The sequence below is a fragment of the Monodelphis domestica genome, chromosome 1 (assembly GCF_027887165.1).
Source record: "Monodelphis domestica isolate mMonDom1 chromosome 1, mMonDom1.pri, whole genome shotgun sequence".
Lineage (NCBI taxonomy): Eukaryota > Metazoa > Chordata > Mammalia > Didelphimorphia > Didelphidae > Monodelphis > Monodelphis domestica.
The window spans coordinates 510,990,887-511,015,381 of NC_077227.1; the positions used below are offsets into that span (position 1 = coordinate 510,990,887).

Sequence of the window (24,495 nt, forward strand, 5' to 3'; positions counted from 1 at the left end):
CTAAAGATCTTAATCTCTTGCCCATATTATCATGATCCCAGAAAGATTATTCATTTACATGTAGATTTTTTTTTCCTGAAGTAAAATCGTTAATAGGGTTAAATTTTATGATAGAGTAATCCACAGCCACTTGTGTTAGGATCTAAACTTTCCAACTCTCCTTACCTAGTCTTCTTGTACCCCTGGTTTTTTAAAAGTCCACTCAAAGATATTTGTAGAGAAGCACTTGGAACATCATCCCTACATCAAAGTTCCAGTGGAAGGAGAAAATATTTCACTACTTCACCTCCTACTTTGTCACAGGGCACCCAAATAATCCTATGGCATGATACTTCCATGAGATGGTCATCAGAAGGTCCATGGTTAGATGTCCTTTCAGTGTCTCCTCCTAGGGTTGTTCTAAAGCCCTCAAGTGTCCCTGGGCCTAGCCCAACATACAACAGCCATTGTCTCCTATCTTTTGCAAAGCGTGGTGCTTCTCTTTTTAAATGTTCCACTCATAGCACGACATTAGGACATTTCTAGTTACTTTAAATGCCCAGTGGTCATCCCAGCCTCAAACTTCTATTTTTTTTTTCCTGGCACCTAAAAATTCCAAGAAGTTTTAAGGAAAAACAATAAGGACTTGTTAAAACAGAAGCTGCTTTAAGCAGAGGTTATGCCTACACAAGATCACGTAGGTATAACAGGTATCCTGATTGTTATGTTATAGATAATGAGGCTGAGGCTCCCCAAAGTTAAATTATTTGCCTATAATCACATACCTATTATTTGTTAGAGGCAAGATTTGAGCACCACATCTATCTGTATGGATGACTGGAGAATCTGAATGTGAAGACCATGAAAAATACTTATGGGCTTACATTTGGGGAGAGAGAGAATAAAATTGAAAAGTCCCAGCAGGCTTCAGGCTAAACCAAGAATAAAACTCATTAGTCCTGCTACTTTACCAGAAGGCTCTGATTGTCTATTGAAACATTTCTTTCTTTCTTTCTTTTTTATATTTTATTTTCCCAATTACATGTAATAACAATTTTAACATACATTTTCCAGAATTATATGATATAAATAAATTGTCTTCCTCTCTTCCCTCCCCCCTTCTGAAGATGGTAGACAATTTGATCTGGGTTTTGTATGTGTTATCATGTAAAACTTATTTCCATATTGGTAATTGTTGTAAGAGAATGCTCATATAAAACCAAAATCCTCAAATAAAAACACAAACTAAAGTGAAAAATAGTATGTTTTGATATGGCTTTAGTCTTTAACAGTTTGTTCTCTGGAGATGGACAGCATTCTTTGTCATAAGTCCTTCAGAACTATCCTGGATCATTGTATTGCTGAGCGTAGATATTGTCTATCACATTTGATCATTCCACAGTATTGCTATTACCATGTACAAAATTCTCCTGGTTCTGGTTATTTCACACTGATTCAGTTCATGTAGGTTTTTCCAGCTTGTTCTGCAATTATCTTGCCCATCATTGCTTAGAGCCCAGTAGTATTCCATCACCATCATAGACCACAATCTGTTCAGTGATTCCCCAATTGATGGACTTCTCTACCATCACAAAAAGAACTGCTAGAAACATTTTTGTACAAGTAGGTCCTCCCTCTCTTTTTTAAAAAAATCTCTTTGGGATACAGACTTAGTAGTGGTATTACAGGATCAAAGCATATATGTAATTTTATAGCTCTTTGGGCAGAATTCCAGACTGCCCTGCAGAATGGTTGGATCAATTCATGATTGAAGCATTTTCTAACCTTTACATTGATAAGGACTTTAAGATATTTAAATCTTTTCTTGACCCTTGGGTTGTTATGGGGAAGGGAACAAATGTGGAAAATCTGCTTGGGATGGAAGAATTTGTGTGGTTAGTTGGGAGTGGTAGAGTAGGCCTTTGTATGGCATATGTGATTGACAAGGCTAACAGAAGAAAAGCAGATAAAAGGAGGAGGGGATAAAGAAGAAGGGAGACTGAAAAGACAGGAGAGAAATGGTGAGAAGGGAAATGAGAGAGGAGAGAGGAGATGATTCAATAAGTTTTGAGTACTTGCTATCCAAACTTCTGTTCTACTTGGCAGAGTTTCATTCTGTCTGATAGAATAGAAGGTTCAGGCCCAACTTCATCATGCATTTATTTTACTCAAATGAAGCAAGAAAACTTGCTTTGGTGGCTGGGTAATAAGACTGGAGATTGCTTGCTACATTATTTATAGATCTTCCCATTCACACACACTGTGTGCATGGCAGTAGTGGGTACCTCTCTGCATAAATATCTGCATGGGGGAGTGTGAGTAAGTATATTTGTTCTATCAAATATTTGCGTGCCTAAGCCACTCTATGTGAATTGCTTAGTGCTTGCATATATGCAGGCCTCTGAGCCTGTCCTGTCAGCACCTGTGGCCACCTGGGGTATTCCTTCATGAATATTTCAGCAGGCATGAGAAAGTAGATGGTCCATTGTATAAAACATCATTAATGTTAAAAGGTGATTGAGAACCATTTCCCTTTGAGACCACAGCAATCCCAGTTTCTGCATAACAACAAACTTCTTATCCTTTCCATGGCTTCCTAGAAACAGGTTTGAAATAAATTCAGTTATAGAACATGGACAGGACTGAATTATCGGACCTACTGCAAACACCTCAAAAAATAATCAAATAGCCTCAAAGAGACAAGGGCCTGGAGAAGGACCAGGCTTGTTTTATAGATTAATGAAGGAGTTAGCTAAGGAAGTGCTCCTCAGGATTGTCAATTTTCTGTCTCTTTGTGGTAATACTTGTTTATCTTTTTTTTTTTTTAAGAGAGAGAGAGAGAGAACATAAGCAGACATCACCCAATTACAGAATCTTAGAGCTGGAAGGGAGCTCAGAGGGTTAGACATGACAGTCCAGTCAAGAAGTGACCACCTAGCTTGAAACTCTAGTGAGGGGAAGCCCACTACCTGATGGAAAAGCTTTAGCTGATATTTATTTCTTTTCTTAGGCATTTTATTTAAATTTGCATCCGGCAAACCTTACAGATGCTAAGAAATGGGTGTTATATTAGCAACTGTCCTAGGTGCTTATCTAGTCCTGATTATTTGAGATTCCCAAAGCACTCAGGGGTGGTTACTCTCTGGGATAACTGTCTGTTATGTGAAAGAAGAGATAAGGAAGAGAACCAACTTTCCTCAGGCCATTTCAAAAATAGACACTAAGAATTCTTCTCTATCACCATGAAGTCTAGAGTTTTACTAAAAGGAGTGAGCAGCTACATGTATTAAGCACTTACTGTATGCAAAGCTCTGTACTAAGAACCAGGGATGCAAATAGAAAAGGCAGTCCTTGCTCTCAAGGAGACAAATATGGACAGTTTTAACTTCCAATCATATGGAAAAGTCCCATGATTTTTAGTGTTCTTGACTTGACCAGAGAGGACTCACGTCAGTCCTTCAGTATTTTTAGCTTTCGTTTAATTCCTTTCTCCATCTTTCTTTCCTTCACTAGTAGATTGTACTAGCACAAGCAGTTTCCCCTCATCTCTGAGTGCTGAGATAAAAGCCTCTCTGGAAAGGAATGATCAGAGTTTGACAGCTGTTTTAGGCACTTGGCACACTTCAGACAGGCCTAGAGATTGTTGTTATCTGCTCTTAGTTGGAGGCGCTGTTCTTTCTGTTCCTGTGCCTTCCTCTCCAGATAGACTTGGGACAGCTTCTTGGGCTGCTTGTTTAAGCATTCTCACTGGGACCCCAGTGAGGGGTTGGACTGGGTAAGAAGGGTTCCCACAGGGAAATGATCACATCATTTCAACCTAACATGAGTTTTGCAAATTTCAAGGCCATTTTATTTTCTTGGGCATGACATGAATTTTTCTAATTTTATTGTGACTTTCTCTATAGGCATTCAGCCCTCTCCTTGCTCCTCTAAGACTGGGCTAGTCATAGTTCTGGGGGTCCTTCTTTCCATTGTCATAGGCAAATGGGATTCCTGGATTCAAGTCTTCAGCCCATAATGTTGTCTATGCCTCTATCCCTCTGTTTTCTCCTGAAAAAAGTTAAATAGTTCATAGTTCAGCTAAGGTGAATGGAACCAAGGTGGAGACTAATTAAGTGGACTTGGCTTGGCTTGAACTTGCAATGGAGATCCCTTGTATCTCCTCCAGCTCTAGACAAAGAATTCCTTGAAAGCCATTTCCTCAGAGGGAGGGCAACAGTAATACCATCTTCTTTCTCTCTATTGTTTCTGGCCTCAAAGATTGCAGTTCAACTCAGCAACTCTGAACCTGAGGGGAGAGAGCTAATTCTTCTAGCAAAAAATTGCCCTCTAAGGCTATTGTGGCAGAAGAGAAATGTGGCTGGACGTGGGCTTTCTTTCTTACAGCATCAGTTGGAAATGTGTTGATCTGAGCCAACAGGGGTTCATACAGTCAATTCCCCCATTGAGAAGCTGGCAGGGTGCCCTTTAGCCAGAATGCCATAGTGCTGAGCTCTTTGAGCTGAACTAAATAGTCTCAGAATCACTGTGTTTATTTCTTTTCCTGACCATATGCCCTTTGGCAGGGTCATTGCCAATTTGCATAGTTAGGCAGATGTGACTGCCTTTTGTATATTTATATCTATGTATCTGGGCTGTGTACATCCTTAAATCCATCTCTCTGCATCACAGGGTTTGCCTATATCCTTTTTTGTGCATGAGAATCTATGTGGACATGTATTTGAATTTATCTAGGCTTGCCAATATTTTCATAGTTTAGTAGTACATGCCAATATTGGTGCATTTTTCAGGGGTAACCTTCATTATAACAGAAGAAAATTTTTTTCTTCAGAATTTCAAATGATTTAAGAAGAGAATAGCTTTTGTAAAATTACTTGAACATACTTTAGGAAATACAGTAGTTTGACTTGAGGAAAACTTCCCTTTGTTGTATTCTGTTCCTAGCTACTTAAAAATACCTTGATTTATTATTTTTTAATGACACAAAGGGAATTTCCACGAAGGACTTTTACTTTAGAGTCATGATTTTAAGTGCTATTTGGAACTTTCCTTGGACTCATTTGGCCATGATAAGAAACTAGAAGCATCACCACTTATCTTTTGCAAAATTCACATTAATTATCTCAAGAAAAACTATATGGTATTGACATTATTTATCAGGTATGCACATATGTAGAAGATGAAACTTATTCAAAATCCATATGTCTTCAGGGAGAAATTGAATAAGCAGCTGGTTCAAATTCAAATTATCAAAGATGGATGTATATTGTACTTGTTTACTTCCTGTATTACCTCAGGCAAGTCACTTAACTTTTCTGAGCCTCATTCTCCTCATCCTCGTTTTTGTTCAATTGTTTTTCCATCTTGTCTGACTCTTCTTGACCCTATTCAGAATTTTCTTGGCAAAGATATTAGTCTGATTTGCCATTTCCTTCTCTAGTTCATTTTTCAGATGAAGAACTAAGGCAAACAGGATTAAGTGACTTGCCCAAGTTTACACAGCTAGTAAGCATGTGAGATGAGATTTGAACTTAGTGTATAATTGAAAATCTGTTACCCTAAAAAAGAACTACATTGAATCTTCCTGACTTCAACTCTGGTACTGGTACTCTAATTACTATGCCACTTAACTGTCCTCTTCTGTAGAAGAAGAAAATTAGAATAGATAAGCACTAAGGTACCCTCCAGGTTTAAAATCTATGTTCTAGCCTAGGACAAAATAGTTTACTTATTAATATGTACTAGTACCAAAAGAAAAGGAAGTCTGGCATAGTGGATAATGTGTTAGACTTGGAATCAGGAAGATAGGTTCAACTCTAGCTTCTGACATTTCACAGCTGTGTGAGGATGGAGACTTCACTTACCTCTCTAACCTTCACTCTAAGTACTAGCTAGGTTTCAACCTGCCTGAGTGGAAGAAGTTCTCAAACCAATGATATCATAATTCTTAATTCCTTAGGTTTCCTAACTTCCCTTTGGCTAGCCTGCATATTTGTGGAAATTGCTAAACATGTAATCAAAGAAGCTTTCTTCTTGTAGTAATCATTTTATTTTTGAGAGCATGTATTAAAAGGGAGAAACATAGTGAGAGGTCAAATGGAGAAAGAAGCTTATGCTTCTAACTATATAAGGAGACTCAGAACACTATTCTGAGTTGACTTTGAGCCAGCTGCTTTAAGTATTCAATATTGAATCCTGTTTTGTTATTTCTTGCTCAAAATTCCCCCTGACTCTGGGTATTTTGTGTCAGTTTTCCCATATTCTTAGATATCTCCCTTGCTTTGGAAAAATACAAAGTGCTGTTCTGTGAAACTAGATCCAGATATGCTGGTTGTGTTCCCCACAACCTCTCATTTGCTAATTCTGTCCATTGAGATTGTCTATGGCATAAAGCCCAGGATTGAGGGTTATAGGACTTCTAGATTCTCACCTCATTTCTAACACTCAACTCTTTTTTTTTTGTAAACTTCCCCAAATACCTCAGTTTTCCATCTGTAAAATGGAGAGAATAATGTTTATCACTTAATATTATTGGAAAGTATAATTAAATATCTTAATAAAAAGCAAATAGTTTTTATAAAACAGGACTCTGTCCTCTTGTGATTCCCTATATCAGAAGCTCTCAAAGCATTCTACCAATATTAGCTAAAATTCTCCATAAGTGATGTGGCCTGATATGGTGGAGTCAGGTCTCAGAATCAAGAAAACCTGTATTGAAGGACCCCCCTAGTTTGATGCAGACATTGGGAAAACCACTTCATCTCTCTGTGTCCTAGGCTGTTCTCTAAGACAATGTCACATAACCATTGTATATCTGCATTGCTAGAGGGAGCTTCCTCTCACTCAGAGGTCTCTACACCAGTGAAATCACAGAACTAGACCCCCCCCCCCAAATCCTCATAATATTACAGCCCTACCTTGCTACATTGGTGAGGTTTGGAGGTGACTTTGGGTTCCTGAAGGTCATCTCCACAGAGTGCAAATTCTGTCAAGTCCTACCAAACTGGAGTCATGCCAGGCTGTAACTGCTTAAGAACAGGCCAGCAAAGTTTGAAGAGGCTCATCCCCAATCTGGCCACAGAGTGGCCAGCATTCTTTAATCACTGTGACTCTTCAGAACTTTCTTGTTGTAGAAAAGAGTATCCTTCCCAGGGAAATTGTGGTTTTTTGAAAGTGGTAATCCTCACAAAACCTACTGTTGTGGAGAAATGAAAACCAAATTTCCAGTACTACTGAGAGAACAGAATTCACAGTGAAGGAATGATTTGCTCAGATGTGCACTGCTGAAGAGAGAGCTCAGAGAACACAACATTGTTCAGCCAACCATCAGCACAATTATTTCATAACCTAATATTAGCTTTTTCGGACCCTTTTAATAGAGGCAGGCTGAGATATTTTGAAGGCAGAAAGTTTGGGTGGTCAAACAAAAGGACTGGCACCCAGGCACCAAGTCTAATTCCCTTGCACTTGGCCTCTTCCAGCTCCACATTTGCACAGCAGATCTCCTTCCTAAACAGAGGGCTCCTTGGTTATCTCTATCTGCAGACTCCCAGCTGCCCTGTCCCAGTTCTTCAGTGGCTATTCCAGGTAAGAATAGGCTAGCATAAAATCATACTCTGGCCACTAGGTGGCAAGAGTACTCCAATCGTGCATTAGGCAAAAGACTCGTCCCTAATTCCTTCTTACCTTTGTTGCTCTTCAGTTAGGCCCAGTGGATTGCATAAGACTTTTAAATTTAGTGTCCTAAAATGCCTTTAGTCTCTTCTTGTTTTTTCTTGAAAAGTAAGAATATAGAGATTATTCTGGCAGAAGTATAACCCCCTATCCTTTGATTGCCATTGCTCTCTACAAATAAAAACATCAAAAAATGTTAAATGCTGCCTAACAATTGTTTTCATAATTTCATAACTAGTTTTTCTCCATTACTGACACTCATGCTTCCTAGGAGTTTAGATATGTTCCTTAGTTTACATATGAGTTACGTAGTTCCTATGTACTTCCTTTTTGCCAGACTATTCCACATTTCCGCAAGCTGCTATAGGGCTATTCATGAACACCATAACTGTTTGTGTGTTAGAAGAATACTCATGAATGATAAAGTTATGCACTTGTGTTTTCATAAAGTTGAACATTACCACTACACTGCACACACTAATATTCAGCTCCTTGGAGCCAAGTTAATCCCTTTCCTATTGCTGTTAGAACAACCATTTATTTAGCATCTATAGGGGATTCTGAATCTGGGACCTGTTAACTTGTTTTTAAAAATATGTATTTTGATAACTATATTTCAATATAATTGGACTCATTTTCAATCTTATGTAATTTTATTAATTTAACAATATAATTCTGAGAAAGGATTCATAGGTGTCATCAGACATAAACAAGGTAAAGAATGATTGATTCACTATTTGTTTGGGGGGAAACAATTACTTTACCCTTGGGTTTACACCCAAGAAGAGAAAATAAGGAGGCTAGGAGAAGTCAGGAAGGAGAGCCCTAGCACTGGGATTTAAATACAAGGCATGAGAAGAGAAGTATCAGGTTTGACTAATGATAGAGTTACTGTTTTCTTGGGGTAAGGAGACCTTGTATTCATTCCCCTAGGCCAAGTTCCTTCTGATCTAATGTTTATTATTTGGATGTCAGTTTAATTTTTGTTAGTTGGACCTATCTGAGGTAGAAATTGAGGGGACCTTGAAAATTCCAAAGTTTGCCCTCTTTAACCACCATTAAACAATATGACCAGAGAAATTCATTACTTAAAATATAATGCTTTATTGAGAGAGACAGACAGAGAGAGAGAGAGAGAGAGAGAGAGAGAGAGAGAGAGAGAGAGAGAGAGAGAGAGAGAAATATAGGGGCACTGCCTCAAGTCAATGACCTAAGACAACTGTCCCCAAAGATTTACAGAAAGAATGGCTACATCTGCCTCAGACTCACCAGAATCCAGCCTCACTCACAGACTTACAGACAAAATCATCCCAATACAAAATGTTCCTCCAGGTTTACAGAAACATTCCCAACTTACTGGAAGATACAATAGAATTAACATTTCAGGAGATTGGATACATTCAAACAAATTAACATCTTCAAGAAATTGGAGAATAGATTTACAGTAGGAGGTGAGGATCAGTCTAGCCATTGGGCTTGACTTCCTGGAAGAAGCTTCAATAGATACAATACAATACAATACAAAGCATTGGTACTTTAGGGTCTAAGAACAGTCCAGTTTGAGACTCCTGCCTCAGGCAAATTCCCAGACAAACTCACTTAAGGCTTTAAAGTTTTTGTAAGGATGGAAGTGGGGGACCAGCTTTTACTAACTTTTTGGCAATATTTTTTTTCCTTTTAAACATTATTTGGTCATTTTCAAACATTATTGATTAGAAACAAAGATCATTTTCTTTTCCTCCCCCCTTCCCACCATCCCTCCGATTGGCCATGCGTGATTCCTCTGGGTATCACGTGTCCTCAATCCGAACTCATTTCCATGTTATTGGTTTTTGCATTAGGTTGTTCATTTAGAGTCTTTCCTCAATCATATTCCCTCCACCCCTGTAGTCAAGCTGTTGTCCTTCCTCGGTGTTTCTATTCCCACCATTTGTCCTCTGCTTTTGGGTAGTGTTTTTTTCTCCTTGATCCCTGCAGGTTGTTCAGGGACATTGCATTGACACTAATGGAAAAGTCCATTACCTTCGATTGTACCGCAGTGTATCAGTCTCTGTGTACAATGTTCACCTGGCTCTGCTCTTTTCGCTCTGCATCACTTCCTGGAGGTTGTTCCAGTCTCCATGGAATTCCTCTACTTTAATATTCCTTTTAGCACAATAGTATTCCATCACCAACATATACCACAATTTGTGCAGCCATTCCCCAATTGAGGGGCATCCCCTCATTTTCCAATTTTTGGCCACCACAAAGAGTGCAGCTATGAATATTCTTGTACAAGTCTTTTTCCTTATCTCTTTGGGGTACAAACCCAGCAGTTCTATAGCTGGATCAAAGGGCAGACAGTCTTTTATCACCCTTTGGGCATAGTTCCAAATTGCCCTCCAGAATGGCTGGATCAATTCACAATTCCACCAGCAATGAATTAGTGTCCCCACTTTGCCACATCCCCTCCAGCATTCATTACTTTCCATAGCTGTCATGTTAGCCAATCTGCTAGGTGTGAGGTGATACCTCAGAGTTGTTTTGATTTGCATCTCTCTGATTATAAGAGACTTAGAACAATTTTTCATGTGCTTATTAATAGTTTTGATTTCTTTGGCTGAAAACTGCCTGTTCATGTCCCTTGCCAATTTATCAATTGGAGAATGGCTTGATTTTTTGTGCAATTGATTTAGCTCTTTATAAATTTGAGTAATTAGACCTTTGTCAGAGGTTTTTGTTATGAAGATTGTTTCCCAATTTGTTGCTTCCCTTCTCATTTTGGTTTCATTGGTTTTGTTTGTACAAAACCTTTTTAATTTGATGTAATCAAAATTGTTTATTTTACATTTTGTGACTCTTTCTAGGTCTTGCTTGGTTTTAAAGTCTTTCCCTTCCCACAGGTCTAACATGTATACTATTCTGTGTTCACCTAATTTACTTATAGTTTCCTTCTTTATGTTCAAGTCATTCACCCATTCTGAGTGATATCTTGGTGTAGGGTATGAGGTGTTGATCCAAACCTAATCTCTCCCACACTGTCTTCCAGTTTTCCCAGCAATTTTTGTCAACTAGTGGGTTTTTGTCCCAGAAGCTGGGGTCTTTGGGTTTGTCATAGACTGTCTTGCTGAGGTCACTTACCCCAAGTCTATTCCACTGATCCTCCTTTCTGTCTCTTAGCCAGTACCAAATTGTTTTGATGACCACTGCTTTATAATAAAGTTTGAGATCTGGGACTGCAAGGCCACCTTCCTTTTATTTTTTTTTTCATTATTTCCCTGGATATCCTTGATCCTTTGTTCTTCCAAATGAATTTTGTTATGCTTTTTTCTAAATCAGTAAAAAACTTTTGGAAGTTCAATGGGTATGGCACTAAATAGATAGATAAGTTTGGGTAGGATGGTCATTTTTATTATATTGGCTTGTCCTACCCATGAGCAGTTAATGTTTTTCCAATTGCTCAAGTCTAGTTTTAGTTGTGTGGAGAGTGTTTTGAAGTTGTGTTCATATAGTTCCTGTGTTTGTCTCAGGAGATAGATTCCTAAGTATTTTATTTTGTCTAAGGTGATTTTGAATGGAATTTCTCTTTCTAATTCTTGCTGCTGAGATGTGTTGGAAATATATAGAAATGCTGATGACTTATGTGGGTTTATTTTGTATCCTGCAACTTTGCTAAAGTTGTTGACTATTTCAACTGGCTTTTTAGTTTTGATTCTCTAGGATTCTTTAAGTAGACAATCATATCGTCTGCAAAGAGTGATAACTTGGTCTCCTCATTACCTATTTTAATGCCTTCAATTTCTTTTTCTTCTCTAATTGCTACTGCTAGTGTTTCTAGTACAATTTTAAATAATAGAGGTGATAATGGGCATCCTTGTTTCACTCCTGATCTTATTGGGAATGCATCTAGATTATCCCCATTGCAGATGATGTTAGCTGATGGTTTTTAGATATATACAATTTATTATTTTTAGGAAAGACCCTTCTATTTCTATGCTTTCCAGTGTTTTTAATAGGAATGGGTGTTGTATTTTATCAAAGGCTTTTTCTGCATCTATTGAGATAATCATGTGATTCTTGTTGGTTTGCTTGTTGATATGGTCAATTATGTGGATGGTTTACCTAATATTGAACCATTCTTGCATTCCTGGTATAAATTTCACCTAATCATAGTGAATAACCCTTGTGATGTCTTGCTGGTGTCTTTTTAGTATCCTATTAAGATTTTTGCGTCTATGCTCATTAAGGAGATTGGTCTATAGTTTTCTTTCTCTGTTTTTGACCTGCCTGGCTTTGGAATCAGTACAATGTTTGTGTCATAAAAGGAATTTGGTAGAACTCCCTCATTGTTTATTATGTCAAATAGTTTGTATAGTATTGGGATTAGCTGTTCTTTGAATGTTTGATAGAATTCACTTGTGAATCCATCAGGCCCTGGGGATTTTTTCTTAGGGAGTTCTTTGATGGCCTTTTGGATTTCTTTTTCTGATATGGGATTATTTAAGAATTCTATTTCTTCTTCTGTTAGTCTAGGCAATTTATATTTTTGTAAATATTCGTCCATATCGCCTAGATTGGCATATTTATCGCCATATAATTGGGCAAAGAGGTTTTTAATGATTACCTTAATTTCCTCTTCATTGGAAGTAAGGTCCCCCTTTTCATCTATGATACTGTTAATTTGCTTTTCTTCTCTCCTTTTAAAAATTAGATTGACCAGTACTTTGTCTATTTTGTTTATTTTTTCAAAGTACCAGCTTCTTGTCTTATTTATTAGTTCAATAGTTCTATCACTTTCAATTTTATTAATTTCTCCCTTAATTTTTAGGATTTCTAATTTGGTTTTCTTCTGGGGGTTTTTAATTTGTTCACTTTCAAATTGTTTGATTTGCATTTCCAATTGATTGATCTCTGCTCTCCCTAGTTTGTTAATATATGCACTCATGGATATGAATTTTCCTCTGAGTACTGCTTTGGCTGCATCCCATAAGGTTTGGAAGGATGTCTCACCATTGTCATTTTCTTCAATGAAATTATTAATTATTTCTATGCTTTGTTCTCTAACCGATTTTGGAGCATCATATTATTTAATTTCCAATTGATTTTTGATTTTGCTCTCCATGTATCCTTACTGATCATTATTGTTATTGCCTTATGATCTGAAAAGGTAACATTAATTATTTCTGCTTTTCTGCATTTGTATGCCATGTTTTTATAACCTAGTGTATGGTCAGTCTTTGTGAATGTGCCATGTGCTGCTGAAAAGGTGTATTCCTTTTTATCCCTATTTATTTTTCTATGTATATCTATTAACTCTAATTTTTCTAAGATTTCATTTACCTCTATTTTATTTATTTTTTATTTGATTTATCTAAATTTGATAGTGGTTGTTCAGATCTCCCACTAGTATGGTTTTATTAACTATTTCCTCCTTCAATTCTCCTAGTTTATCCATTAGAAAATTGGGTGCTATACCATTTGGTGCATACATGTTGATCAGTGATATTTCCTCATTGTCTATACTCCCTTTTATCAGGATGTATTTACCTTGCCTATCCCTTTTAATCAGGTCTATTTTTGCTTTGGCTTTGTCAGATATCATGATTGCTACTCCTGCCTTCTTTCTGTCAGTTGAGGTCCAATAGGTCTTACTCCAACCTTTAATTCTGACCTTGTGAGTATCTACCCACCTCATGTGTGTTTCTTGAAGACAATATATGGTAGGGTTTTGGATTCTAATCCATTCTGCTATTTGTCTACATTTTATGGGTGAGTTCATCCCATTCATGTTCAATGTTATGATTGTCATTTGTGAATTCCCCAGCATTTTGATATCTTCCCCTAATTCTGACCTTTCTTCTTTTGCTATAACCTTTTAAACCAGTGGTTTACTTTAAATCAGTCCCCCTAGTCCCCTCCCTTGTTATGCTTCCCTTTCTGGCCCCTCCATTTTTGTTCCCTTCCCCTCCCCCCTCCTTCCCTCCCTTTTTGTACTCCCTCCCCCCCAGCCCCCTTAGTTTTCCCTTCTCCCTTACCCTGTTGGATAAGATAGAATTCAATATCTCAATGGATCTAGATGCTCTTCCCTCTCAGAGTTGACTCCACTGAGAGTAAGGTTTAAGTAATACCAATTAGCACTCTTTCCCTCTCCTTCTTATAGGATAATTATTCCCCTCCCCTTTTTGTGTGACAAAGATTATTCTATTTAATTTATTTCTAGTTTTTCAAGTATATCTTAGTACCATCATTGATTCCTCCCTCCCTTTTTCTTTCTTTTTGTTTTTTCCTCCAAATCATGTTAATGCCCCGATCTTCTGATTACTCTATTCAGGCATACAATTTTTGAAATGTACACATAGAATTTCCCCAATATGTTAGTATATATAATTTGATCTAATTGTAGCTCTTATAGAAGAGAGTTTGAATAAAAGAAAAAAACACTTTTCTCCTTTTTCCTTTCTTTCATATTTTCATATATTCATGTTTCTCTTGCTTTTTGTGTTTGGATGTCAAACTTTCCACTGAGTTCTGGTGTTGTCTTTACAAATACTTGGGAATCTTCTATTTTGTTGAATTCCCATACTTTCTCCATGAAGTATATAGTCAGTTTTGATGGGTAGCTGATTCTTGGTTGAAGACCCAGTTCTCTTGCCTTTCTGAATATCGTTTTCCAGGCTTTGTGGTCTTTTAGCATGGCTGCTGCTAGGTCTCGTATAATCCTTATTGGTGCTCCTCTGTATCTGAAGTTTCTCTTTTTGACTTCTTGTAGGACTTTCTCCTTAGCTTGGAAGCTCTTGAATTTGGCAATTACATTCCTGGGGGTTGTCTTTTGGGGATTTAGTATAGAGGGTGTTCTATGAACCCTTTCTATTTCTATTTTGCCCCCTTGTTTGAGAATATCAGGGCAATTCTCTTCAATGATTTCTTGTAGTATGGCATCGAGATTTTTGTTAGTCTCTGGTTTTTCAGGTAGACCAATGATTCTCAAATTGTCTCTCCTTCCTCTGTTTTCCTGGTCTGTCACCTTGTCAGTGAGATATTTTATGTTTTCTTCTAATTCATTAATTTTTTGACTTTGCTTTATTCTTGCTGTTTCGCAAGATCATTGTCTTCCAGTTGCTTAATTCTGGTCTTTAAGGACTGGTTTTGCTTTTTCAGTTTGGTCTGCCCTTCTGTTTGAGGCTTTCAGCTGTTTCTCCAATTGGGAGTTCTTCTCTGTCAGACTGTTGACCTCTTTCTGAATTTTTTCCCCATTTTTCTTGCCAAAGGGTTTCCATCTTTTGGATAAGCTCCTTTTTGAGTTCTTCCAGAACTTGTGGACAATTTCCATTTTGGGGGGCATGTTTCGATTTTGTTTGAATTTCATCCTCTTTTTTCCTCTGTAGCCTGGGTTTTCCCTCCATAAAAGTTTTCAATAGTCACTTTTTTCCCTTTCTTCTTGGAGGGTTGATCTTGGGCACTATGAGCCATCCCTTTGGTGGTTTTCCCTTTCCTTTTTAGTCAGAGATCTGAGTGAGATGGACGGTTTTTGGTGCTTTTGCCTCAGGCCAGTTCTTCTGCAGCAGCTTCCACAGTTTATTAGCATGCCCACCTGCGTGGTCTGTGGTCTTTTCTCTCCTGTGAAACCGCTCTATGGGGTATTTCCCTGGTAGACCTTGTCAGTTCCCAAGGACCCTGGCGTGCCCCTCCCCTCACCTCAGAGAGGAGCGGAGCTTTTGCCTCAGGCAGTTTCTAGAGTCTCCACAGCATTTGCAGTTTGCAAGAGCCCCCACAGTCTACGGTCTGTGCGCTCTCCAGTGAGCAGGGGTCTCCTGTGAAACCACTCTAAGGGGTAGTTTCCCAGCAGTCCACATTAGATCCCAAGGATCCTGGTGTGCCCTCCCCCCCCCCCCCCCCCCCCCCCCCGCCAGTCACTACAGAGACGTTCCTCACTCACTCAGTGAGTCTCCGGTGCTGTCTCCGGTGCTGGTCCCTACTCTGGTTCTGTAGGTGAGGTGGGGGAGGGTAGTTTAGCTCACGTTTGGGTGTGAGCTTTTTCTCTTTCTTATAGTGTGGAAATGCTCAAACCCCACATACCTTCATTGCTGTGCCCTACTTTAGAGTCCCTCTGTTCTTCCAAAGATGATTTTTATGCTCTTTTGAGGTAGTCTATTTCTTTTGGTGCTGGGGGAGAGGAAGCGATTCGTGCCTAGATTGTAGCCATGTTTACCCGGAAGTCCACTTTTTGGCAATATTAATAATTTGAGAATAACACACTAATTTCTCACTCCACATAGACCCAAATTCCAGCTATAAATTGGGTGTCCCTTTCTATGGGGACTGTTTGAGGAGATCTTCAACCTTCTTGGCTTCTTGGCCTCTTTCTACCTTTAGTTCCACTATTTTTTTCATCTTTTCCTCCAGCTGGCTCTGTATCCTCCACAATGGAATGATGAATCTTGATGTCTAGAAACTCCATTGCCTATTTGCAACCTTATGACAGAAAGTCACTCTTCCTTTCAGTTCAACAAACATTAAACCCCTACTTTGGGTAAGATTCTCTGCTAGACTCTAATAAAAGACAAAAATTAACCATCCCTGCCCTCAAGGGGTTTACATTCAGCTGGGAAGGGGGAATAATAATACAAGTACTGAGATAAATAAACACAAACCAGTTTGAAGAGGGAGATAGATAACTTTAGCATCTTGTGGGTGGGATTGATCAATGAAAATTAAACTGGGGTTAAACTCTATTAACTGAACTTTGAAGGAAGATAAGGAGGGAGTACTTGTCTAACCTGGATGATGGCTGGTATAAAATCAAGGTGACAGGAAATGGAATGTTGAATTTTGGGAATAGCTAGTCCTCCAGTTTGTCTAGAACTTGAGTGGGTTAGAGAAGGGTCATTTAAAATAGTATTGGAAAGATATGTTACTCTAGGTTAAAAGATATTTGGCCTTCTAGACCCCTTATTACCATGAAATGGAAATAGTACTAACAATACATGAGGCTTGTGAAGAACTTTAAATATATTATCTTGTTTGAGCTTCACAACAGGTCTGTGAAGTGGGTGCTATTATTTATTTTTATTTTTTAAACCCTTACCTTCCATTTTAGAATCAATACTTTGTATTGGTTCTAAGGCAGGAGAGCAGTAAAGGCTAGGTTATTGGGGTCAAGTGACTTGCCCACGGTCACATAGCTAGGAAGTGTCTGAGGTCAAATTTGAATCCATCCTATCTCTAGGCCTGATTCTCAAACTGCTGAGCCATCTAGATGCCCCTGGGTGCTATCATCCTCATTTTACAGATGAGATCATTGAAGCGAAAGGCAGGAGGCAGGAAATGATGTTGGTATTTGGTTTTGTCTCTACTTAGATTTTTCTTCTTTCCTTGAAGATGACAAAGTGCACATCAAGCTTTGGAAAGCAAAAAAATATCAATTTTGCAAATCACCCACATAGGGTCCTTTTGGCATCTCTATGACAACAACTAGTCTGTATTGGTTCCACTGTCCTAGATGCCCTATAGTTTCCTCTTATTTGGTTACCAAATGGTTCTGATAAGATGAGCCCTTACAAATACATTGAGCTGCCTCCTCTTGCTTTTTATTCATAAGCACTGGGGCTTTACTTAGAGGCTGGGCATAATCTGGAAAGAATGGTGTTAGCTGGGAAGTATTCACTCACACTCTCTATGAAGAAGAAACTTCAGTTTCTTTCTACCTGGGAGAAATTAAACAATGAAGGAAGGTTGAATGGTCTTGGGAGCTTTGAGGAGAGGGATTCCGAGTCATTTTCAGGTCATTAGAGGGCATAATAGTTTTACTTGGTATTTCAGAAATAGTAAATGATCCAAATGGGGGATGAGACTATCTATCCCTCAGTCTTGCTTCTAATTTTTGTTGTTTCTTTCTCATTTCCTTTTCAATTTGACTCTAGTGGAGTCCAGAAAAAGGATTGAATCCCCCAAATCATACTGGGTTCAGATAGTAATTTGCTGATCTTGCACAAATCCTAAATAATACTTTTTTTAAAATCAAAAACATTGACTTAAACTCTCAGAATTCAAGAAAGGGGAAGGGGAAATTATGAAAGTAATGAATTCTAGAAACACAATAGAGAAAAGGAAAAGAATCTAGAACTCATATTTATTTGCTAATTCAACAAATGTTTATCCTATGTGCAAGGCATTGGACTCTATGGCTTCCCGACTTTATGCAGTGCTCTTACTTTTTAATTTAAAAAAATGTTTTGCCCTACACAAATGATATCAAACAAACAGAAATGGGGCCTCTAAACTTTACATAAGGATCCCTTTAGGCAAACTGACTGAAAAACACACATACATTATCATTCTCTAGGTTCTATTGTATTTTTATTTATTTTGAAAAAAAATTTCCTAATTACATTTTAATCTGGTTAAAGCGCTGTGCTCCCACCCTATGTTTGATATTTCTGCTCTATACTTTTTATAAAATAATTTATGAAACTAATTTTCTTAGATCATGTTTTATTCAAATAAAATTAAGAATTATATTTTTATAATACAAGTACCAACCATGCAATAAAATAATAGAATATACATATTTATTGATTAATAAAATACTAAACAATTTTAAATTCTATCAGTTCTGAAATAATAGCCATGATAATATTATTAATTTCATAGATGGGTTTATTTTTTGGCAAAAAGTCTCTTAAAACATGGTATCATTGATGATGTAACTATTCACAATTATTTTCCAACTATTAAAGTCAGTATTTTATATTGATAAAAGCTGCAGCAGGAAATTCCAGTTCACAAAAATTAGTTAATATGGAGAAGAGTAAACTTTGTGTTGCTTTGCTTAGTCAACTAGAGAACCATTTGTTTACCTGTGGTCAAAAGAAAATATGATTTTTTTCAGGTTCAAATGCTTGATTCGATGTACTATCACAAGACAAATCCACTAACTCTTCATATTCAGATTGGAGAAAGACCAAATATGACATATTTGGACTTGGCTACTGGTTTCCTTATCCATTCATATTTTAAAATATCTAGGTTTTAAGATAAAGTGAAAATTGCTTCAGTAAGCTGCTTAAATAATGAAGAAGTAGTTCTTCTATTTCATTTGCATTGCATACATATCTTTGAGAAATCTGTAAAAAACATCATTTGTGGGTTTCTTATGCATAGCTCTAAAATTTTTATAGAGTAATTTTATCTTCAGAAAATGAACTTGAGGACCTTGCAGTGACTTATTTACTCAGCTTTTTAAAAAATCTAATAAATATATGAGTTTTAGGAGGAATGTTTTTCTATCAAAAGAATTTGCTTTATATTTATTATCATCATTAAGAAAAATGGCCATTTCTTCTTTCAACTCAAATACTTTTCAAAGTAGTTTATTAGGAGAAAGAAGAAAAAGGTTTGCCATAACATAAATGAGATTTTTTAAAAGTGCTGTGTGTTTGCTCGTTTCCCATATTATTACACATTTTTACAAAGAGTCTTCAGGCTTTTTAAAAACTCTTACTTTCTATTTTAGAATCAATACTGTGTATTGGTTCCAAGATAGGAGAATATTATGGGCTAGGCAGAAGAGGTTATGTGATTTACTCACAGGATCACACAGCTATGTAGTATATGAAGTCACATTTGAATCCAGGACGTCCCATCCCTAGACCTGGCTCTAAATCTACTGAACTGCCCAGCTGCCGAGTCTTCAGTTTTAATGGAGTATACCTTAGTAAAGTTGATTTCTTTATAGCAGTTTAAAAAACTATATGGAACATGTTTAGATTTGTCTTTCCTTGCAAATGGGATTATGGGTTGCAAAGAATATTCTCTACCTAGTCCCAGTGGACCATATAGGAGCTTTGGGACTACTTTTGGCCATATATTGACTTATTCCCTTTCCCCATGTTTTTAGCAAGGGAACAAGCTGCTGCTATATATCCTAAGAGAAGAGATAGTTTCTGGCTGGTAGGTCTCAAGTACAGTACTGGAGATGGAAAGATAAAATTACAGTAAGGGGTGAAGAAGTACCAAGACTTTGTCCTCAAGCACCAGTTCTATGTCTCCTCTTTCTTTCTTAGCCAAAATCCTTGAAAAAGCTGTCTACACTTGCTTCTTCCACTTCCTTTCCTCTCACACCCTGCTCAACCCTTTGTTGCCTGGTTTCCAGCCATCACTCAAATGAATCTATTCTCTTCAGTGACCAATTATTTCTTCATTGTCAAATTTAATAGCTCTTTTCCAGTTCTCATCCTTCTCAATTTATGTGCTAGATTTGATACTTGGACCACACTTTTCCTGTATTTTTTTTTGTTGTTGTGAGCTTTTGTTAAAGTATTCTCTATTGGTTTTCTTTTTATCTGACCCCTTTGCTTGTTCATCATCCTTTTCCCATGCTCTAACTTCCCTGAAGGAAGGTTCTGTCTCATTCCCTCTTATCTTCTTCCTCCATACTCCCTTGTTTGATGGCCTCAGCTCCTATATGTTTAATGCTCATCTCTATGCTGATGTCTCCCAGACTTATATTACCACTCCAAGTTTTTCCCCGGACCTTCTATACCATATGACCAAAATTACCTGTCAGACATTAAAGACTAGATGTCCTAGAGGGCAGCTGGGTAACTCAAGTGGATTGAGAGCCAGGTCTAGAGACCGGAGGTCCTAGGTTCAAATCTGGCCTCACACACATCCCAGCTGTGTGACCCTGGGCAAGTCACTTGACCCCCATTGCCTAGCCCTTACCACTCTTCTGCCTTGGAGCCAATACACAGTATTGACTCTAAGACAGAAGGTAAGGGTTTTTTTTTTTAATATATTTTATTTGATCATTTCCAACATTATTCATTAAAGACATAGATCATTTTCTTTTCCTCTCCCCCACCCCCCATAGCCGATGCGTAAATCCACTGGGCATTACATGTTTTCTTGATTTGAACCCATTGCTATGTTGATAATATTTGCATTAGAGTGTCCATTAGAAGGTAAGGGTTTAAAAAAAAAAGACCAGATGTCCTAGAGACAATTCATATTCAGTGTGTGCAAACAAAAAGTCTGTCTTTCCTTCTCAAACCCTGCCCCTTCCAAAGTCCCCTATTTCTGTTAAATATACCACTATCGTCCTTGTCTCCTAGGTTCACATCCTCAGCATTATCCTGATTCCTAATTCTCCCTCAATCCATATATCCAATTAGTTGTCATATTTTTCCTACCTCCACAATATCTGTTGCCTCTGACCCCTTCTGTCTTCTCACACAGTCCTCAACACCTCACATTTGGACTAATAGTTGGTCTTCCCCCAAGGCTTTCCTTCCTCTTTATAGTGTAGCCTCCTCACAGCTGCCAAGGTAGTTTTCTTAAAGTCTGGATCTGATCCTATCAACAGCCTACCATTGACTCTAGGATACAATCCAAGAAAGTTAACATTTATTAAGCATCTACTTTGTACCATAATACCATGCACTATGCTAAGCAGCTGGAGATAGAAAGGCAAAGTCAGTCCCTGACCTCAAGGAGCTCACAGTCTAATGGAGACAATATAACTACCTCCTATCAAAGAACAAACAGGATACATTGGAGATGATCTCAGGGAAGGAAATAAATAACATTAAGAAAGACTAGGAAAGGTTTCTTAGAGAAGATGGAATTTCCCCTATGATTTGAAGGAAGCCAGGTGGTAGAGATGAGGAGGAACACTCCGGGCATTGGAGATGGCCATGAAAATGTTTGGAGTAAGAACATGGAGCACTGTATATAAGACACAGCAGCAAGGCCAGTGCCACTGGAGTTTAGGGTGCATGGAAAGGAGTAAGGTGTTAGAAGCCTAGAAAGGTAGGAAGGGAGCAGATTATGAAGAGCTTTAAAAGCCAGAGGGGCAGCTAAGTGGTTCAGTGGATAGAGAGCCAGGCCTGGAGTTATGGGAAACTGATTTCAAGTTTGATCTCAGACACTTCCGAGCTGTATGACCATTTAGCTTTTAAAGTGGCTCACAATTGACCACATTCCCTCTTTCCAGTCTCACTGGACATTAAGAAACTTAAGAAAATCAGTGAGGCACCTGTAGGGATCATGTGGAGAAAATGCAAAGAACACAAAAGGCACCTTGCAACTGTTCATTCAGGAAGTCTTTTTCTCCCTTTGAAGGATCATTTCTGGGGATTGTGTTGGTGATGGGCATGTTCTTCCCTAGTTCAGCTATATTGAGTCCTCAAAAATTCTGCTGCTGCTGTTCCTCCTCTAGGGGACTCTGCTACTGACTCCATTTGCTAGGGTTTGAATGAACCTCTCTCAAACAAGTTTCCTGGATACTCATTCACCTAAGATGAGGAAAGAATAGACAGACCTACAAGGAAATGTAGGTGATGTATTCACAGACACACCAGTTGGGGTTATACATCTTGCCACCCCCTTACCAATTAGTTTTCAGCCAAGGTGCCAAGGAGAAAAACTGAAAAAAAGACTAGAGTAGTAGCATATCACTTTTTGTATGCAAACTCAGTTCTGATTTACTTGTTTCCTGAGTCATTAGTCCTTCCAGCTTCTCATCCAATCAGAAGACCCTCAGACACTCATGGCCAGACATGAACTCACCAAGCCTCCATGTGTTAGATTGGAACCAGGCAGGAAATATTGAACATGTTCCACATAAACCACCAACAAAGGCAAATCTAAGCATATTCTAAGGATTTGACTATCATTGGCCAGTCTCCCCATTGAACTTAAAACATGTCCAAATTACATGAGTGACCAAATTTTTTATTTGCTTATAGATCTGCTTTTCATTCTGACATCAATTGAGCTCCATCAGTGCAGAGTCCAACAAAATTCTCACACATTGTATCAATTTTGTTTTTTAAAGTCTGGTTGTTATAAATATTTTAAGTTACATACATAATAAAATTGACAGTTATAATTTTTCTCGATAAGGCACTACAGTCAATAGATTTCCAAAGTGACAAGTCTTCTTTAATATGAGTTTAAACAACATATCATAATCAATCAAATGAGCATCTTTAATTACATCTGTTGTTTCATTCATTTTCAATGCAAGATATGAAGATTTCATTTCTCAATTGATCTGAAGGTTTCAGACATTATTCTGTTATCTCCAAGTAATATCATTTGAAGTTGCTTTGCATGTGATTTATCATATATCATTTCTACCATATCAATACTATAGGCATCACTATTTCCTGTGCTAAAAGATATTTTTATGCTCAGTAATTCTATAAGCTAACATATGATTCAATCAATCTTTTTAACATCACCTCCTTTCTTAGTATCAGTTCTAAGACAGAAGAGTGGCAAGGACTGGGAAATTGGGGTTAGGTGACTTACCTAGAATCACACAACTTGGAAATGTCTTGAGGCTAGATTTGAAGCCAGACAATGCCCCTAACATTGTAGCCTTTGTGTGTGTGTTCTTTTTTTTAATTTAATTTTAAATTTTTATTTAATTAATTTAGAGTTTTTTCCATGGTTCCATGATTTCTGTTCTTTTCCTCCCCTCCTTCTTTCCCCCTCCCCAAGCCAATGAGAAATTCCACTGGGTTTTACATGTATCATTGATCAAGACCCATTTCCATATTATTAATATTTCCAATAGAATGTTCATTTAGAGTCTACATCCCCACATAGCCTTTTAAAAAATGTTCTTGCTTATAAAAAATATTTCATTTTCTCTAAATAAATTATCCTGTATTGCCAGTTTATTTTGCATATATATGTGTGTATATATACATATATATATACTTTCAAGATCTATCAGGTAATTAGACTTTATGTTATCTAGTTATCTGTTTAGGAAGAAATTTGGGCATTTAATTTTGAACTATTTCTATAATTTCTATGGTAGTTTTAGCTGGGTTTTCTCTTCAAACTGATTATATATCTAACATCAAAAAAAGATATTTCACCTTAAAAATTAGAAAGTGTATTCCTTTTTGTCCCTATTTATTTTTCTCCACATATCTACTAACTCTAATTTTTCTAAAATTTCATTCACTTCTCTTACCTCTTTCTTATTTATTTTTTGGTTTGATTTATCTACTTCTGATAGAGGAAGGTTCAGGTCTCCCACTAGTATAGTTTTTCTATCTATTTCATCCTTGAGCTCTACTAGTTTCTCCTTTAGAAATTTGGATGCTATGCCATTTGGTGCATACATGGTGAATACTGATATTTCCTCATTGTCTATACTGCCTTTTATCAGGATGTAACTACCTTCCCTCTCTCTTTTAAATAGATATATTTTTACTATGGCTTTGTCAGATATCAGGACTGCGACTCCTGCCTTCTTTTTATCAGTTGATGCCCAATAGATTTGACTCCATCCTCTTACTTTTACCCTATGCGTGTCTACCTTCCTCATGTGTGTTTCTTATAGACAGCATATGGTAGGGTTTTGGTTTCTAATCTACTCTGCTATTCGCTTGCATTTTATGGGTGAGTTTATTCCATTCACATTCAGAGTTATGATTACCAACTGTGTATTTCCCATCATTTTGATTTCCACTCCTAGTCTTGCCTTTTCTTCTTACTATTTCCTTCTACACCAATGTTTTGTTTTTAATCAATCCCCCTAATCCCCACCCTTATTTTACTTCCCTTTCTACCCCTCCTCCCTTCTTATTCCCCTCTTATTATCTTTACAGTCTTTTTATACTACCCTCCCCACCCTTTCGCTCTCTTGTACTGCTTCCCTCCCCACCAGTCCATTTGTTACCCTTCTACTTCCCTATAGGGCAAATCAATTCTCTGCCCAATATATTTGATTGTTCTTCCCTCTTAGAGTCAATTTCAATGCACGTAAGAGTTGACTATTTCCTATCTCTAACCTCTTTATCCTTCCAGTGTATTGATGTTCTCCCCCATCTCCTGCCATGA

The 24,495-nt window shown here is 37.6% G+C and overlaps 1 protein-coding gene across 8 annotated transcripts in view; it reads left to right on the forward strand.

Moving 5' to 3' along the window:
- FAM178B (family with sequence similarity 178 member B) overlaps window positions 1–24,495 on the forward strand; it is a 211,584-nt gene that overhangs the window by 81,247 nt on the left and 105,842 nt on the right. For 7 of the 8 annotated variants that reach the window (XM_056813064.1, XM_056813059.1, XM_056813061.1 and 4 more), the window contains one exon: window positions 7,461–7,566. The exons of the other annotated variant lie outside the window; for it this stretch is intronic. In XM_056813064.1, the coding sequence (XP_056669042.1) occupies window positions 7,461–7,566 (106 nt within the window). The remainder of the gene's footprint in view (window positions 1–7,460; window positions 7,567–24,495) is intronic. 8 annotated transcript variants of the gene reach the window in all.